This window comes from Magnolia sinica, chromosome 7, assembly GCF_029962835.1.
Source record: "Magnolia sinica isolate HGM2019 chromosome 7, MsV1, whole genome shotgun sequence".
Taxonomy (NCBI): domain Eukaryota; kingdom Viridiplantae; phylum Streptophyta; class Magnoliopsida; order Magnoliales; family Magnoliaceae; genus Magnolia; species Magnolia sinica.
Genome location: NC_080579.1, coordinates 14962038 through 14980910, shown reverse-complemented (window position 1 = coordinate 14980910; position 18873 = coordinate 14962038). Strand labels below are relative to the sequence as shown.

Here is an 18873-nt window from a genome sequence, read left to right as displayed (position 1 = left end):
TTAGAACTATAAGTGTTTTGAACCAATTTCAGTCTCTTGTGGAACGATCTTGGTCTTATCGAGCATATACTACAGTGCAACCCTGCAATTAGGGTTATCGAACATTTAAGTAGGTGGGTTGACTACATTGTTGGATTGGGTAGGCTGACTCAGCGGGTTAACTCGGGGTTTGACCGAGTTCCAACAAGGTTTTGATTGAATTTTGACTAACCGGGTTAACTGGGTCTTAGCTTGGGGCTAGGATTGGGTTTAGGGTTTTGATTAGGGTTTAGATTGGGTTCAGAGTTTAGATTAGGTTTAGGTTTAAGGTTTGGATTAGGTTTAGAGTTTCCATTCAGCTTGATCAACTTGTCGGCTTAGGTTGGGATGTCTACACTGACAAGCTTATTAGAGCACCATCAACCCAGTTAACCCAACCAACTCAATCCAACCCGATCAACACAGTCCAGCCCAGTCAACTCAATTCAACCTAGTCAACTCCGTTCAACCTAATTAATCCATCCAACCTAGTCAACACAGCCAAATCAGTCCAAAACCAGGTCCAAGCCCAAAGCCACTTCAAGTCCACACTTAGGTCCATTAGAGTTTAGGATTGTTGCGAATCTGAATCCTGATCGCAACCATCAAGTCATGAGACAACGGATCAGATACATCTTAAAAATCACAAAATTAGTGTTTCTAACAAAGATTGGTCCCGATCATAGCCGTCCAACTATAAGAAGATGAACGAACACCCTCTACATGCTTTCAATAGAAGCCAACTTGCTGGAAAGTCCCATTGGCATTCCCAGTTGAGGCAACCGGCATGCTAGACTTATTCCAAAAATCTTCTACAATGAAAACCCCACAGAGATCACTTCCCAAGGTGAGGCGACTTTTTAAAAATTCTATAAAGAAACTCAAAATAATGCATCAAGCATTTGAGACACTAAGAGATCTTCCATACCTCTAAGTGAGGGCCAACGCTAAACCAAAATAAGATTTGACATTTCGCGGTTTCACAAGAGTCATTGGATCTATATGCACACAAAATATGGTCGATTTGAACTCCAATGTCAAAACAGTCGTACAAAATACTCAATGCGAGAATAAATGATAAGCTAAGTCTTAGTGAAAGGAAACTGCTCGAGATGGTAGAAAAGATAGATTGTATCCTAAGTGTCAAAGCCAAAAGATTGCACAGAAAAAAGGTCACCCACATATACCTAGTCTTAGATACTTGCAAAACTTGATCGAGTACAAGTCAGCGTTGTGGGTTCCCTTAAGGCCGCAAAAGGCATAGGTCAAATAACCACTTTGACAATCAAGTGAAACAAGTACTCATTGGGTAATCATCTAAGCAAAGGACATTCTAGATCCAATCAGTAGGTGGATCTCCATAAGGCTACTAAAAGCGTGGTAACACTACTTTCCAGATACATTTCAATGCTAGTATTGATCAGGTGTGAAATGGTTGTGATTGGTTGCCCATAATGCCGCAAAAAGTGCAAGGACAATCACAACATTTTTTCCAACTCCTATTATATATGTATCTACTTCCGAACAATCAGTTGACACAGACACCAAGGAATACCACAAATCCATATTACACCTAAGTCTGACTAGGGAGGGTGGGGTGTCCACTTGCTTTGTCATTCAGTTGCGAACAACCTCTGCCAAATATGACCATATATAAACACCCCACCCAAGGTTGACAAGCTGATCGGAACAACCTAGTTAACCCAAATAAAACTCAATCAATCCAACTTAACCCAGCCAACCTAGTCAACTCAACTCAAACCAATTAAACCCCACTCAAACCGAATCAAAGCTAGTCAACCCAATCATCCAAGACATCGCAGAAACCAGAAAACCCATAAGCCTTCGATCTTTCCAAGCCATCCAAGCCCATCTCATCTCTCCACCAAGGGGAAGTGAGAGGTAAAGGAGAGGAATCCAGCTCAGGTCAACCTAGCCTAGCCCAACCCTTAGTCATCCGAGCAATCGAAAACTCCAATCCAAGCCACTTAATTTGACTCTTACGATAAGATCATTCATTCATTCGTCCAACTTTAGTCAGCTTTATTTATCTTTGCATCATTTTTGTGCAACATCCATTCCCTCTTCAACTCTCTTACTTACCTTGCCATCAACATACATTGCATATATTACATCTGCAGTTGATTCAAGTGTATGCATCTGTAGCTTGCCGAAATATCGGATCATGCCCATCAAAAACTTAGATTGACTGGTTATTCGATTGTTCATCAAGTGGGTGAGTTAGGATAAATTTATTTAACCCAAGTCATTCCTTATCATAGGCATCGCATTATCACTGCATTCCACACACTTACATCAATAATGTGTAAGAAGTAACCTAATCCCCCAAAGTATATTTAATCATGTGAAGTAATGACTGTACACTTGTATTGGCAGAGAGAATACCTAACACATTTCTCTTTGTAATTGTGGTCCCTTATTCAGAATTTTCTATGGCACATCAATTAGTCATTTTAAATCTACACTTTAAAGAAATCCACACTAACTATTGGTGACTCCAGTCAAATGTATTACCCCTCGCTTTAAATAGATCCACACGCCTCTAACATTGCACGCATGAGCACAATCCAGCATGTCCACATATCCGAAAAAGTGAAGGAAATCCAAATATCAGGTGGGCCACACCACAGGAAACATTAATGATCAAATTGGCCCACAGGAAACATTAATGATCAAATTGCCTAAAAGTCTAGCCATCCATTCCCCATAGCGGAGTCCAATTGCCCTAATTTTTTGCTATGGATGTATGGTTCATCCATTTGGTAGCCTAGCAATAAAATTAAAGTTATTAACGGTCTTGATCAGCATGTAAAGGCGCCACGCACGTGGAAAAGTTGTTTTGCTAGAAACTAGGAAGCTGCGCATAATACAAGTTTATCACCGTTGGAAGTTCAACAGCAATTCACTGGCTATCTCATGGATCACAATCTTACAAAAGTCCTGCAAACCATCTTGACCATCCAGCAATTATGCTATAACGTTTGCAGCAAGGCAGTGATAGAACTAGCTAACAGTTAAATTTTACACACCACAAACAATAGCGATTTCAGACCATCTGATCAAGTAGACCTATAAACCATTTGTAATTAGTTTTGGGAGGGGTGCGCCTGGCCCGTGCAGCAGTGCAACACATGGGCGACACTTGAGAGCCCCAGCAGCAAGCTACTGTGGTGGGCCCTCCCCCACAAGAAATTAATTTAATATCATGTGAGCCGATGGCCCACGTATCAGATATTAAACTGATAAGAACAGATACTACACTTGATCTTAGCCAAAAGGCCGAGAAAGGTATGCTTTAAACAATCCATTTCCCTCTCTTTTATTCCTAGCAGATTCTCTTGGCTTATCATCTCATAGTCGATGTGGGACTATACTTGAAGGAGATTATATAGTCGATCCGGTACAACATATGGTGGAGTCCCATGTGTGCACAGTACACATCAGCATGATTACTTATCAATCGTAACCTTCCATCTTGTGGGCCCTCTGGTGGATGGATTATGATTACATATTAGACATGTATGTCCTTCACTTTTCTGACTTTCCCTCCCTTCTCATGCACAGTTGATTAGTTTAGTTTCGTACAGCTTATGCGCCCTGCCACTCATCCAATAGCTAAGATATTCTTTGTACGTAATCTTACTAAAATTTTCCTCAACATCTTCATTTTTAACTTACCAAGTTAACTAAACTTTTAAAACTTTACCTTTCATTTTTGAATTTATGTGGTTTGAATTGACTTATTTTTACTAAAATATCTTATTTTTTGGGCTATATTCATTTCATTCAGATATATCCAAAAGTTGATCCTCTAATCTTTCTCTTCATTTTCCTTCCCGAAATCTTCGGTTGAATTTTTAGTTATTTTTATTCTATATTTATAATCTTTCTCAAGCTTTATTCATTGTTTCAAATTGGTCGCATTGATAATTTTAAAATCTTTTAGGCTTTGTTCATAAAAGTTTTCTCTTAAAATCTTGTTTCACTTGACCACACTATTTTTCTTCTTTTTTAAATCATATTTCACTGGAATGATGGCCGTGAGAGATAAGAATGAAAAATGAATATGTTTTTACACAGTCACATTAATCAAGTTCTCCTCAAATATCTCTATCTCTGTGAAATTGACCGAAGAGTTGATTGAATACATGCAAAAATTGACTGAGTACAGGTAAAAAGTCACCTAATAGTCATTAAAAAAAAAAAAAATCCTAACCATCCATTCATGCCTGGGAGAAATAATGGTCATAGAAAAAAGTTCAAATTAAGGTGAGGTTGTACCATCCCATCAAGTGACTATTTCTATCAACAAACAGCTGACCAATCGTTGCGGGTTTCACTCAATCAAGTGTCTCGGTTGGAGTTAACCAGTGAGCTTACCAGACGTGTCTTGAACCACTTACAATCATGACTGAGTTTCCTAACAACATGGCTCAAAATCTGGCCGAGTTGACTCAGTCAAGTTTCTGGTGGAATCGCTGAGTTTTAGAACTATGATATGGACAGGTTAGAATGCTGGTTTTTAACAGGGCCCCACATCTGATGCATTACCTCTGATAAATGTCCTCATCCAACTTGCATGGCAATCATATAAAGAAAAATCATCAATCTTATTAAATCTGCTTAATGTGTAGATCACTCTGGAAGGTAGAAACTTCCAAGCCTAGGGGAAATAAATAAATAAAATAAAAATAAAAAACTTTGATACTCTGGCATGCTGTGATGGTGATACACAGACACTTAGAAATTACTTAAAATTTGTATAATTAGAATTCATTATCAATTTATCTACCATTTTAGATATATCATGGTCCAAAAAAATTATCCCATGATCTTATTTCAACAAACAAGTGTCCATCATATCAATAGATGTATCATGATCCAAAAATTTTTGCAAATTTGATCATTTGCCCTTTGCCCATCATATCAATGGTCGTATATTGGACCAGTCAAAATCAAAGATATCCGATGATCTTATTTCAACAAATAAGTGCCTATGAATCAGGTCTTATTTCAACAGCGGGCAAAGATATCCGATGATCTTATTTCAACAAATAAGTGCCTATGAAATAAGTGCCTATGAATCATATCAATAGTCGTATATTGGACCAGTTGCGATTGTTTAACCAATTAGTTTTTGAACTGTTACTTAGAGACATATTTTGGACAATTTATTCAGTTTAGTTTGAGTTAATTTATGCTAGATGTACAATTTTCTAAGCTTGTATATCAAGCGTCAACCAGAGTATTAAATAACTATCCATTTCCCTTCTCTTTCCGGCACCCTACCTGTAACCTGTAGTGTCATCTTCCTCCCCTGTTTACAAGAGAGTGCAACAAAATTCTATGGGCCCCACCGCAATGTTGGTGTGAAATCCACTGTGTCCATCGGTTTTCTAGGTGCTGTTAAGAAGGCCAAAACTCAAGCAGCCCCAAAACTTGTGTGAGCGAAACCACAAGAAACAGTGGTGATGGTAACAGCCTTCTTGAACTCACTGTGATGGTTATTTGTCATCCAACCCATTGACAAGGTAATCCTCACAAGGATGAATGAAAACACTTGTTATCATGAGCCAAAACCTCTGTTGGCACACAAAGGTTTCCATTATGGGTGTCTAAGTCATCACTTTTCTTGTGGTCTAACTCAATTTTATTTTGAAACTGCTTGATATTGTAACCTATATTATTTACTATGAGCCAGTGCAATAGATTGATGGAGTGTATGTTAGAAAGACATCACAAATGGGCTCACAAGCTTTTTTTCTCTGAAGTTGTTTAAAATTAATAAAATATTTCTGAACTCACATTCTTTTCATCTTACTAAAATATCCCTAAAATTATTTCAAAATCGCACTTCAACACTTTTTTCTTTTTCTTTTTTCAACACTTTATTTTTAGAGCTTATTTTTCGGTTTATCAAACAACACGTAAGTTATAATTTCAAATTAGATTGATCTAGCTACCCTAACTGCTTACTGAAGGGCCTTTTTTTTTGTAATGTGAGAATTTTATCAACTAGAAAGAAACAGAAAACAAAAGGAAGAAAAACACAGATAGGGTTGGAAGAAAAACAAAATTGAAGAGGAAAGAATAAAAGTAAATAAAAAATACAGAACCAGGCTTCTGCCTGGCTTACCAAAACCATGGACCCCAATCCTTTAACTAAAACCCTCACTCAGCCTTTAAAATACTGGTGTTTTTGAAGCTTAGTTATTTCTTTCTGCCCACACAACCCACAAAACTGCCGGAAGCAGGATTCCCATGACTCTCCAGTCAACCCTAAAACGCTAGGGAGAAAGGGCAGTAGAGTTTTTTTTCAGGAAGGACTCTTGTTTGTTGGAATATGAGCAATTGGAAATCCATTTTTAACCGTCCAATAAATGCCAATCATAAATGTTGATGAATGAATAGTCATATAATTAAATGAGCATGATCATGTTTGGTTAATGGCACATAAAACTGGGGCACAGTTTGGACAATTTAATCTGAGTTATTTATATTCCACTCGCTTAGGTATAGGTGGAACTTTCTTGAGATCCACCCTACCCATCAGGTAACCCACCTCAATTTTTGTCCTGGAACCCAAAAATCATGATGATCCAAATTCAGGTAGGCCACACCATAGGAAAAAGTTGGGATTAGATGTCCACCATTAGTTTTCTCTAGGGCCCGCCATAGTGTATATATGTCATCCAACCCATTCATCTATGTGCCTTGTCAGGATGACATGATTACCCAAAAACCATAGCATTCCAAAACTAATGTGGGTCATGACAGAAGATTTAGAGATTTGTGTAACTTTAAACTGCATGAGTGTTGAATCAGCCTGATTTTCGGGATCCCGGCCCAACAGGAGTTGGTGTATTGATGGACAGGTTTGATTTCACGCAAGTAAAATTGTTTCTCCACGCCTACAAGAGGTACATGAGTTTTCAATTTATAAGTGCATGCCTATCATCCAACACAAGCAAGAATATCAAAGTTTTTATCTTCTGATAAATGACATTTCCTTTCATAGAAATTGATGACGCAAAAATGTGACCTCAATAATACCAACATCCATGACACCAATGCGAAAATGCAGCACCAGGTAATATGCATTTCCATATTTTCTACTATCCCAAGGAATTATAGGGTGCTGAGACTAAGCAAACGTACACTGAGGACTTTTGAGTTCCATACACGTGGGGCACACAGTTCTGTGATCCATGAAGTCTACAAAACAACTAGAAAACATCCATTTCTAGGAATCTTTGAGCATCGTCGGATCCATGAAGTGCCCATCAATTGGTCAGTCTGGATTGATCGACGTGTGTACCCAAAATGGGGCCTAATTGTAGATATGCATGCTTCAAGTTGTCAATTAGCTGCACTATAGCCAAGTAGAACAACAACATAAATATCAGTCGATATTCTTTGGTCATCTAAAAGAAATAAGCCCCTTGATATCTGTTTAGTAGTCTCTAAATCACTGAAAAATAAGTACAGTCATGATATGGTGGGGGGAAAAATGAACGGTAATGACTGCCACTGACCATTGACGAGATATCTCAATCACCCAAGCGCAGCGCCTGTCCGCTTTCCGTATTAGCCTCCAAGTTCAATCCTCTGGACAGGTAAACTTTGCATTAGAATACAATCCGGCATGTGTGGGATGTCCAAGCAGTGAATGAGGTAGACCCCACCATGCACCTGACCTGGCCAAAAGATCAAGGGATTCGGGCCGGCCCACGTGCATAAAAGATAGGCAAACTGAATAAAAGGAGTTTTCCTGCATGCTGCCATAGGTGCCAACCTGGTGAGCATGTCAGACATCCAAGCATGAATCAAGTGGGCCCCTTCCTGCACATGTAACTGGCTCAGAAACCAGCATGGTGAACTATCAGGCCAGAGGTCATGTGTACAAGGAATTTATACTCTGGCAAATTTTAATAACCAGTCCATGGATTTCTAATCCACCTGATAATCTTTGTTTCTTTTTTCTTTTTTGACAGGCCTGAGTAGTGAACCAGGTGTTACGGGTGGGGCCCATCTGATGCACATCTCAGATGTGTCCCACACATATGCTGTTTGCAAAGATGCATGTGGAGTAACACGAGTGGGCCAAGCAAACCGGCAGAAGAGCACTAAACTGTACCTCTCTGCAGCTTCCCTCCCAAGTTCTTCAATGTGATTCTCGATTTTAGCACATGCAACTTGGATCTCTATGTTCTTCGTGCAGAGCTCCTTCCATTGAGCCTCAAGGGCATTGAGTTCAACAGATGTGTTTTGCTGGACCATGTCAAGATGCTTAATATCTCCATTCGATCAAGTGAAGTACTGTTCATAGCATAGTTCAGAAACTCCAAAACTCATATCGACTTGATGTCTATCTGGGTCAGGTCCACTCAAGGACTCAACTGAATGTTTAATGGACTCGACTCAATATTTTAATAATCAAATTTAAAGTCTCTAGATAGATAGAAAATCTTAAATTTCTTAGAAGTGTGCAAGTAATAAAATATCCAAAAGAAAATCAAGTTGCTGTCAGTGGAGCTGGTAGAGACTGTAATTCCTCCGTGGAGGTTACTGTTTGAATCCTCTTGCAAGCACCTCAGTTTTTTAGCAGTCAAACTGTTGTCTGGCCAACTGACTCACTCAAGCCATGCCGAGTCAATCCAGTCCACTCGAGATGAGTCTTGGAGTGCCAATTGATTCAGGCTCTCTAGAAAGTTTTCAAGAGTCTCAGCTTGAAATCTAGTTGAGTTGACTGAGCCAAGTTTCGAGTCAACCCACTGAGTTTTAGAACTATTATTCATAGCAATTGTAAGCCATAGAAACTCACCTGATGAAATTTTCTCTCACGATTCACAACTTCAATCATTTCGTTGTGTCCCAGGGCTATTGCTTGCATCCTGTGAAAGATGATGAGAGCAATAGCAATGTAAAAGAAACCACCTTACATGCACACGGGAATAATGACAAAATCATGTCTATTCTTTCTTACACTTGTACACTATAATTTTACTGGCATTTCACATTAATGTGTATGTCTTGAGGACTGTTTGGACGTAACCCCAAACTAGAACCGAATGGAATGAGGTTCACCCCACATGAATTGCAGGATTTCAGTTGTTAGGAGCATCCTGCAAAATGGAGATGGTGGGATGCACTAAACACTCTGTGGGCCCACATCCGCAAAATCAAGCCCAAATAAAAATGTAATGACCACGGTTTAGAGATATCACCATTGCTACTCGTCCAGGGATTGGCTGCACCCACATTCATAGGTATGCTCAAACGGATCTTATCGTGTAATTGGCTCGCAGCAGCAACCCTTTTAAAATGTTTAAATCCCAGACCAGACCAGTTTGGACTGGACTGGCAACAACAATGGGTCAGATCACTGAAAAACCTGGAACTGTTAGTGATCAAGCATTTTTGTTGACAAAAAATGTACGGTCACTCAAGCCAAGAACCTTCCCTTAGAAATCAAACGACTGTCCACTGAGCCAGAGACACTTCATTTGTTTATAGTTGTTTTGTTTATCTTATTCAGTAATACTCCAAGCAGGTGTCCCATACCTGAACATGATGGACCACTTGGATGGGTAGTTGGACCCTGCCCACAACAACAGTTTGGGGTCCAATCTGAGTTCTAAGAAATTGGTTTGAAGAGCAATGTTAGGTAGAGGCAGGTGTCCGTGTTTCATGTTATGCAGACTCGGAGGAAATGCATCAAAATCAATTGTTTAGCAGCACATGACAAGGGTCAACCACCCAACTATTGGAACTCTTTAAATTATTTTGAGCATGTAATAGGATCGCTTAGTGATTGCCACTAGGACCCTCAAACATGTGTATCACAAAGTGGATTGGAGTGGGCCCCACGTGATTACACAGGTTGGCCCTTGTGATCGTGTGCATTCTAGACCAAGTGATTAGATGTTTTATTTTGTCCTTTAGTTCTTTTAGGCGACGGAATGACCAAAATACCCCTCATGGTTAAATGTGAATAAGCCACAAGGACCTATATGGCTTTGCTAAAAAAAGTTTTTTTTTTTTTTTTGTGATTTTGATTCTGAAAAATCACTTTGTTAGGCTTTAAGTATGTTTGGTTACCTACTTAATTAATCAATTTTAGAAAAACAATTTTCTAAATTTGCACTTTTTTCCACAACGCTTAGCCCTTGTTTTCTAATATCATTTCTGCTTCTACAAACTTGCAAAAAAAATTCATAAAATTAACGATCTCTCTCTTGTTTGGAAGGCACATGTGCCATCACTCATGGCACATAGGTCCGATATCAAAATCCATCCACCAGTTGGTCCAACCATGTTTTCCCTAAGATTAATCTGGTCCACTTACAAGGTGGGCCCCAATATTGAAAACAGGTTGGATGGGTTAGAAAACTTCAGCCGAGTGTTTTAGAGACATACATTTGTTTTGCATATTGTGGCCCACCAAACCAGTGGACCAACTTAATTCTCAGGCTAGAGCATCAATACAGAGGTGCCTTTCTAAAGGATGGATTGGATCTTGGACCTACATGACATGATGGCAAATGTGAGGAGCGTACATGAGTTGTATTGCACAGCGTGTGGGCATAGCAAATCTCATCTCTGGAGAAGCCAGATGGACACCACTTTCCTATAACCACCACCTACAGCACTGTGGGACCACCGCTATGATCATGCGACATCAAACCCATCCATCCATTTTGCTATATCAGGTTAGGGTATGACTCCAAAATGAGGTAGATCCAAGACTTAACTGGACCACGCAATAGGAAACAGTAGGGATTCAATGCTCACCACTGAAACCTTTATGGGGCTTTTTCACATATGCAATTCTCAAGAAACAATTCCAAAGAATCTAAAAGCAATGCCAAACAAGCCCTAAGGGCACACTAGTCATTTCGCTTACCTTTAAGGTTTCTCTTGGCCTCTAGTGGACATGTGAACATATGTCGCTTTGGAGAATAGAACTGAGTTTTGAGATTTGTGCTTGTCCTTGTTCTTTGGTATAAGTAAGAATGGGAATTTGTGATATATAATGCTTGACTAGATGGCTGTCAGGATTCTTCCATGACTATATTTTCTTCTTTTGCCCTACTCAAGTGTGGATTTTTCTGATTTCAATTCCATGATATAGAAGGATTGGGTTGAAGAATCGGAATATAAGAGTCTAGATTTGAAGCCGACTGGCCTTCCCATTGTGTCAGCGAGTGTTTGGATGCACTATTGATTTGAATTGCAATTCTAAATCAAATAAAGTGGCAATAAAAAGATTGCTTTTTCCCTCCTTAGCATTCATTTTGAGGGTCTGGGCTCCAAATTGCAACTAATTGCTCTCAAGTTGGGCATGAAAGAAAAGCAACTACAATGCAATGAGAAGGAAACTTCCCCATAATGAATGCAGGGAAATATCAATAATTTTTGTCATTTCCTCTTGGATTAAATTGAAAATTTTCAACAATTCCCATGTGCATCCAAATGGAACCTCAGCTGCAAATTTGTCTAAAATGACAGAGAAGAAAAAAATGCCTCCAATTGTTGATTGTGCATATAGATTATTATTTCATGCAATTAGATGATGCATTGCAAGTATATTAACCTGGACAAGAATGCCTCCAACCGTTGATTATGATGCTTCCAAACATCAACACCGTGATTCAACATTAGGTCCAGATTCTCAATTCTGCAAAACTAACAAGTGATTTCAGATTTCGAAAGTGCATTTGTGCACACACATAAAGTGGTGCATTTGTCTAGGTATGTGTAGAATTTGGTCTAGACATACAACAATATGAACCAAACATAATATATTGTGATAGTTGGAAAATCTGAACAGGAGTGATATAACCAAGGTATTCAGTAATGGTAATGGTGGCCGTAACGGCCACCACTCTTACCTTTACGATATGAGGTGTAACAGCCGTTACGGGAGTTGTAATGGCCGTTACGGTCTCTCTCTCTTTTTTATTGAAAAAAATAATAATCCGAAAAACCTATATCAGCCCTATAATGGTCCATTACAGCCTTTATGAGAGGTGTAACGGGCTGTTAGGTGGTTGCAACAGCCTTTAAGGGTCATTTTTTCCCATAACGGTTGTTACGGCCTTTAGAACCTTGTAACGTGTAATGGTTGCCACCATTACCTTTACGTAACAGCCTTTATGGCACCCCCTGGATATAACAGGAGATGGAGAGATATCTTCTTCCAGTCTAGAATACCCATCTAGATCTAGGGCTGTCAATGGACCGGGCTTGGGATGGGCCAGGGCCTGTCCAAGCCCAACTCACAATGTAAATTTAGGCCCGGGCTTTTGTCGGACCAAAACAACAGGCCCAAGCCCAGCCACCCACTTTTGCGCAAAGTCTGCATTGCTCATTTTTCATTAAGTGTGGCCCATCATGCATGAATTTGACAAAAATGCCCTTAAAATCCTAAACAGGTCGGGCTGGCGAGCTCTTCGACGGAGCCCGAGCCCAGCCCGGCTATCAAACAGACTTAATTTTAGGCCCAAGCCCAGGTCATTGACAGCCCTACAACCATCAATCCATAACCTCAAAAGATAACAAAAACTTACATGAATTCAAACAAAGATGATCCTCCAAGGCAAGACTATCTTAGCAATTAGCATATAGAGTGATCATCCACAACTAGAGGTCACAAGTTTGGGTGTATTTCCTTACCAACAAAACTATATGCTTACCTACATAAAGCATTCATAGTTCTAGAAACTGCTGACTTCACCCAATCTCCGACGAGTCAAATTGACTCAACAAGATTTCAAGCTGAGTCGACTCAACTAGATTTCAAACTCATTAAGCGAGGTGTCGGTGAAAACAATGGGTGGACTTCGACCCTCAGAAAAATTGGGGAGTTTTTCCATGAATTCATTCTACAAATTATTGAAAGGAGAAGATAATAGAGGAAGTCACCCCAGCAGCTGCAATTTGGCAGTATCATGGCTCACCTAGGGTGGTTGCTCTGAGACGGTACAAGATTCTACTGGCTAATCGCCCTGAGTAGTACAAAAATTATGATAATGAATGTCTGCAACTCCAGGACATGGAAGCATTGGAGCAACTATTTATGCATTGTCCGTTAGCTTTGATGATTTGGTGGAGATTCTTCAATATATTTGGTTTATCTTGGGTGATGACAGACTAGAATGCAGCTTCGTCAGAAGCGTAGAATAGGGGTGTCTTAATGAGAGGAGGAAGTCTATGTGGGAGCTAACACTGCTAGAGGGACTGGATGTGGAAGGAACATAATGATAGAAGTTTAAACAACCAGTCTAAATAGGGCCAAAAACATTTTCCTCCGCACTGGTAGGAATGGTTTTATGTGGGTTAAAGATGTCACAGCTTTGGAAGGTTATAGTTCGGTGGAGCTAGAAGCCCTGCGATCCATTTGTGTTTGATATTGGTTGGCTCTGATGCATGGTTTTGAAAATTTTTCGGCAATACTGACTGATGCTGTTATTTAAAACAGTGTGTGTGTGAGAGAGAGAGAGTTCCTTCCTTTTGAGGAACCTATTACTTGGATCTGTTGAGCAATTGGCCATTGGTGTTGGACAGTGAACTGACCAAAGATGGAAGTGTTTCCTATATGGAAGTGCCCACCTAAAGTTGGTGGAAACCTAACTATGATGTCTTTCTGCAAAAAAACTGGTCATAGCAGAATTGGTCACACATTGAGAAATGGTGAAGGAGAGATCTTTTCCCATTTTCTATTTCCCGTTGGTTTTTTTCTCGGGTCCCATTGGTGATGGTAATCCTGTAAGGGCAGAGGTATAAAATCTTTGAAAAGGGTTGAGCAGTGTTCAAAATATCAGTATCGCATTACATATCACATCCTTGGGAGACAAATATGTATTAGTTATCACACGGGAATCATATATCGTTTCTGAGTTGGGGCAGGACTCCAAGAAATTCTTGGGTATGTACTTTATGGACATGGACATAAGTTGGTTGTAAGCCATTCATGATAGAAAGAAGCCATAAAAAAATGTCAGCTGGAAACACTAGCTTTGAGATTTTGGAAGCTAAATGTTCTATAGGAAAATGGGGTGAGATGAGAGGGGTGACTGGCTAATGTTTCAAAATTACACTCTCAAGTGCAACTGGTTGGACCATACCTAAGGTCCAACCAACATAGAATTAACGTTAATAAATGCCAAGGTAGAGAAGGAAATGGGGTTGCCGGCTTGGGTGGACTGGACCCCACCATAGTGTTCATGTAAAATCCACCCTGACCACCATGTGTGTCACCCCATGTTAGGCCCATGACGCAAAAATCAGCCTCATCTGTGATTAAGGTGGACCACACAATTAGAAACAATGTGCAGCGGCAAACCTCACCTTCCGAACTGTTTCCTTGGTGTGGCCCACCTGAATCACAAGTCAACCTGATTTTTTGGCTCTGGGCGTAACATGGGATTACACATCTAATTGACCGGAGTAGATCTCACATACACATTACAGTGGACCCCATCAAAAATCAGGCGGGAGTATGCTAAATTCCTTGTTTTTAATGAGAAATTCTCACGGCTACGAGAAAGTCTCACATCCGAGATACTAGGCTATAGGTTAAGATCCAACCAAAAGATAACTTCCAACCATCAGTGTGTACAACATCCAACCGTCTAATAGGTTGGCTCCATTATACGAATCACCTCTTAGAAAACTTCGAAACATCCATTCATTGAATGGGCCACAATTGTGTTTCACTATTTACCAATGTCTGGAGGATGGTTTATATGGTGTGGCCCACTTAATTTGTAGATAAAATTCACCATTGTACTAGGCAATCCTTGTGGTGGGGCCAGCCTGTTGGAAGGTCTGGATTTCATATGCACTTTGGAAGTTATGAGTGGACTGTATCTGTGGTCCAACTGGCTGGACTTTAAAACTCGAAGAAATCACTTTTTTCTCAGAACAAGTGGGAGACGAACGCCCACCCTTTATTTTTTACGTGGTCCACCGTGATGTGTATCTGAGATCCACTCCGAGCATAAGATGTGTAATCCTATGTTACGCCCATGGACAAAAAAATAGGCTAAATTGTGATTCAGGTGGCCACACCAAGGGAAATAGTTTGGACTCACATCCGCCGTGATGATTATTTGAAATCCACTCCAACCATTAGATGCACACCAAAAAATAGGCCTAGGGCCGAAAAATCAACCCCATCCACAATTCAAATGGACCACATGAATGGAAACAATTTGGAGGGTGAATGTTGTCATGTACATTGTTTCCAATCGTACAGTCCACCTAAATCACAGATGGGGCTGATTTCTAGGCTCTGGGCCTTACATGGGGTGACACACCTAGTGGTCGGGGTGGATATCACATAAACACCATGCTGTGGCCCACTTGAGCCCACACCCACTTGAGCCTAGGGCTGTCAATGGGCCAGGCTCATGCCTGCCAAAATCAAAATTTTGAATAGGCCAAGCCCAAAACAGTTCAAAATCTGGGCTGAGGCCAACCCCGGGCCCAGCCCGTTGACAGCCGTACTCGAGCCGTGCGTGCACACATGCACCCACACCATGGACACCCACCCACTCGCACACACACACACAGATACATATATAGAGGGATGGCTATATTAGGGAGAGATTTCTCGTTTTCCTGAACCGTGAGTATTGCAAATTCATGAAGTTAAATTTGTGCACCATCTCTACTTTGGTTCCCACAGAAGCCTGCTCGTAGTGAGGGGATCTGAAGAAAGCCCTCGCATGGGTAACTATTCAACCCTTCTCATGGAAGCATTCATCAGTTGAGTAAAAGATTAGGGCTAAATTGCTTTTTATTGCCTTTTGTTAGGCATGTTTCTAGGGAAGCTAAGACTTTAGCTGATTTGCTCACTGAATGGCACTTCTAAGAGCACCCCCTGTATGGGAACTTCTTATCCATTATCATAATGGATAGTTGTTCACTTTTTCCATATCGGTAAGTTCTCTCATTATTTCTCAAAAAAGAGTTGGGGGCGGTGTCTAAGTTGGACATACTAATAGAAAGATCTTCGAATTACTCAAGTCATTCAATCATTCACATTGTTTTGTCCACAGCCGTAATTCACATTTAATGTCTTGGGGGTGGGAGGGTTGGTTTACATTGGAGATGCTAAAATAAATCTTCGAATTAAGTCATTCAATCACTCACATTATTTTATCCACAGCCATAGTTCACATATAATGTCTAGTTGCTCCTGAAAAACACAGCATTGCCCACAACAATGAAAACTAGGAGTCTAGGCTGCACAACTACATCAGCCACTGTAAGCTAAAATGATGAATTTGATAACATGTCCAAAATGCAAGTGTGTGCACAAAAATATTCATCAGCCCATGACAAATTATATCTTAAATCCAATGTATCTATTCCCATCAATCGGGCCTTATACCATCGAGAATTAAAAGCACATGCATACGCAAGCATGATGTAGCATATGGTCATTTGATGATGTTGTCTGTTCCCATACACATATTATGTGAATTTTGACCAGTTTAGTGCTCCATTTGTGATGATGAATGCAAATATTGTATCCTATCAACATATTCTGCCTGATGATATTTTAAGCAAGGTGTAAGACTGATTTGGTGATACCTGTGCATGTGTGAACAGTCCTTCAGGTGATGATAAGAGAGAAGGAAAATATCGTTTGCTCCTAGATACCAAATTAGTCCTACAAATTGATTGAAATATCATCTAGCGCAATATGCATTACCCGAAATGATACAATATTTGCACACATGGCCAAGATGGCACTAAACTGGTCAAAATTCTCAAAATATGTTATATGTTTCCACTTCAGGAGCAGACAAGCAGTTTGATGTGGGCACTGACACAATTTTGGCCTACAGCCTTACAATATTCAAATTATTGTAACTATGGTACCATCATCATAAAAGCTCTACTAGATTAAGAGATCATCAAAGGAAATGCATCATATCATCTGTAATTACCTTATTATCTGATGTTGCAGTACACTTTGAGCATTTCGAAGGGAATGCCTCCAAGCACTAACATCATTTCGCTTGTTTATGGGTGGCGGCTCCAATCCATATCGGGACATCTCCAGCATTGCTGGAGGCTTTCCAGCTCTTACGCGCTCATATTCTCGGGCAAGCATAGGGTGCTTCTGAGATGCAGAACTACTAGGATTAGACTCACTATAATCAATATAGTAGACTTCATCGAAATAGATAAGTAAGCAGTTAAGCACCATGATCATGAATTCTTCAAAGTGGTAATATACAAAGTTCAGCTTGAACAAACATCATTTCATTCAGACATTCTATATCTTGGGACCGACTATTGGGAATCCAGATTATTCATCTACTAGGCCAACCTTGTATGACCAGCCCTAATGGACCAAAAACACTGGCACGGTGCCATTGGACAATTCCACCCATATGGCTGCTGCATATGTATGAAGCCCACCAGTGAACAATCTGGATCACAGGATCATTCTAGACTGAATTCTAGCAAGAAGCATTTATCCCAAATGCATCTACTTTAAACCATGTTGAGACATGCATATCAAAGTAGAGAGGTATTACAGCATTATCAGAAAGGAACATCATTTCATGTTCAACCCTTCAATTGCCACAGGTGAGTCCCATCTTTCATAATGCAAGCAAGAACGATTGCGAGAAACATGCAATGAAGATGTGGATCCAAAAAACCCAATTTGTTGATCCTATGACCCGTTTTGGTGGGCTCCATACATGAAGTTGTGTTTAGAATCTTTTAATGAGATGTTTTTTTTTTTAAGGATAACTGGGAACTTTATTGAAAAAAGGAAAAACGATACAAAGGAAAGAAAAGGAAAAGAAGGACCCTGCTGAGATAGCAGAGAACCTAGAACCCAAGGAACAACATATCATTTTTCTTTAACCCATTAACATTGCCCCCCATTCGAACATTAAAATTTTCACCCTTTGCCAGACTTGTTGAGGAGAGACTGATTTGTCATTGAAGCACCTATTGCTTCTCTCTTCCCAGACCGCCCACCAGATAGCCAGAATACACATCCTCCAAACATATTTTCTACCTTTCCCCATCTTTATCCTGTGCCACGAAGAGAGGTGCAAATCCATAGAGGGCATAATGCACCAGCTAATGTTGAACCTAGATAGGAATTCCGCCCATTATCTAATATGTGAAAGGGCAATGGAGCATAAGATGATTGACGGATTCCTCAGCTTTCATATATCACAACAGACGTTAACCAGCTGCATGCCCCTTTTCTTTAAATTATCAATCGTTAGGATTCTACTCTTGCCGACGAGCCACCCGAAGCAGATATATTTCGGAGGGGCCGGATATTTCCAAATAAACGGAGCTGAATTTTGAGAAATGCTAGAGGGCGATGAGAGACGAGAGTAGAAGGACCGGACGGAGAAAACGCTGGTTTTATCGCAAGTCCAAATGATCTTGTCCTAGGAAGAAGGCTAGGGTGTGGCTGTAGATATGGTCTGAAGGAGGTCCGCAAATTCTAGGATTTCCCAATCGTTAAGATTTCGGATGCACCTAACGTCCCACACAGCGTGAGCTTCAGAAAAGGAGCAGCATTCCGCCACCGTCACACTTTTGTTAGGAGCCAAACGGAAAATGTTTGGGAACCTATTTTTCAGCAACGCTTCCCCAATCCAATTGTCTTCCCAGAAGCGTATCCGGTTCCCGTTACCTAGCTCAAAGGCTATATTCTTGACCACTTCCTTCTTCATATGCATGATATTTTTCCAAACTAGCGAGGCTCTGACTATCGCCGACTCTTTTGTCCACCAGCCACCTTGCAACGACCCATATTTTCCTTTGATAATAGAACTC

The 18873-nt window shown here is 40.2% G+C and overlaps 1 protein-coding gene and 1 non-coding gene across 3 annotated transcripts in view; both read right to left on the bottom strand.

The window, feature by feature from the left end:
- Positions 1-3135: 3135 nt before the first annotated feature.
- On the bottom strand, positions 3136-3331 carry LOC131252222 (U2 spliceosomal RNA). The gene has a single exon (XR_009174255.1). It is a non-coding gene; the product is annotated as a U2 spliceosomal RNA (small nuclear RNA).
- A 3682-nt stretch (positions 3332-7013) lies between these two features.
- LOC131251121 (pre-mRNA-splicing factor SPF27 homolog) overlaps positions 7014-18873 on the bottom strand; it is a 34082-nt gene continuing 22222 nt past the window's right edge. The window contains exons 2-7 of one of the 2 annotated variants that reach the window (XM_058251641.1): positions 17004-17179; positions 11636-11719; positions 8864-8933; positions 8177-8310; positions 7575-7647; positions 7014-7411 (exon numbers count right to left, since the gene is read on the bottom strand). In XM_058251641.1, coding sequence (XP_058107624.1) covers positions 7590-7647; positions 8177-8310; positions 8864-8933; positions 11636-11719; positions 17004-17179 — 522 coding nt within the window. In that variant the 3' untranslated portion in view covers positions 7014-7411; positions 7575-7589. The remainder of the gene's footprint in view (positions 7412-7574; positions 7648-8176; positions 8311-8863; positions 8934-11635; positions 11720-17003; positions 17180-18873) is intronic. The other variant, XM_058251642.1, reaches the window with a different exon arrangement.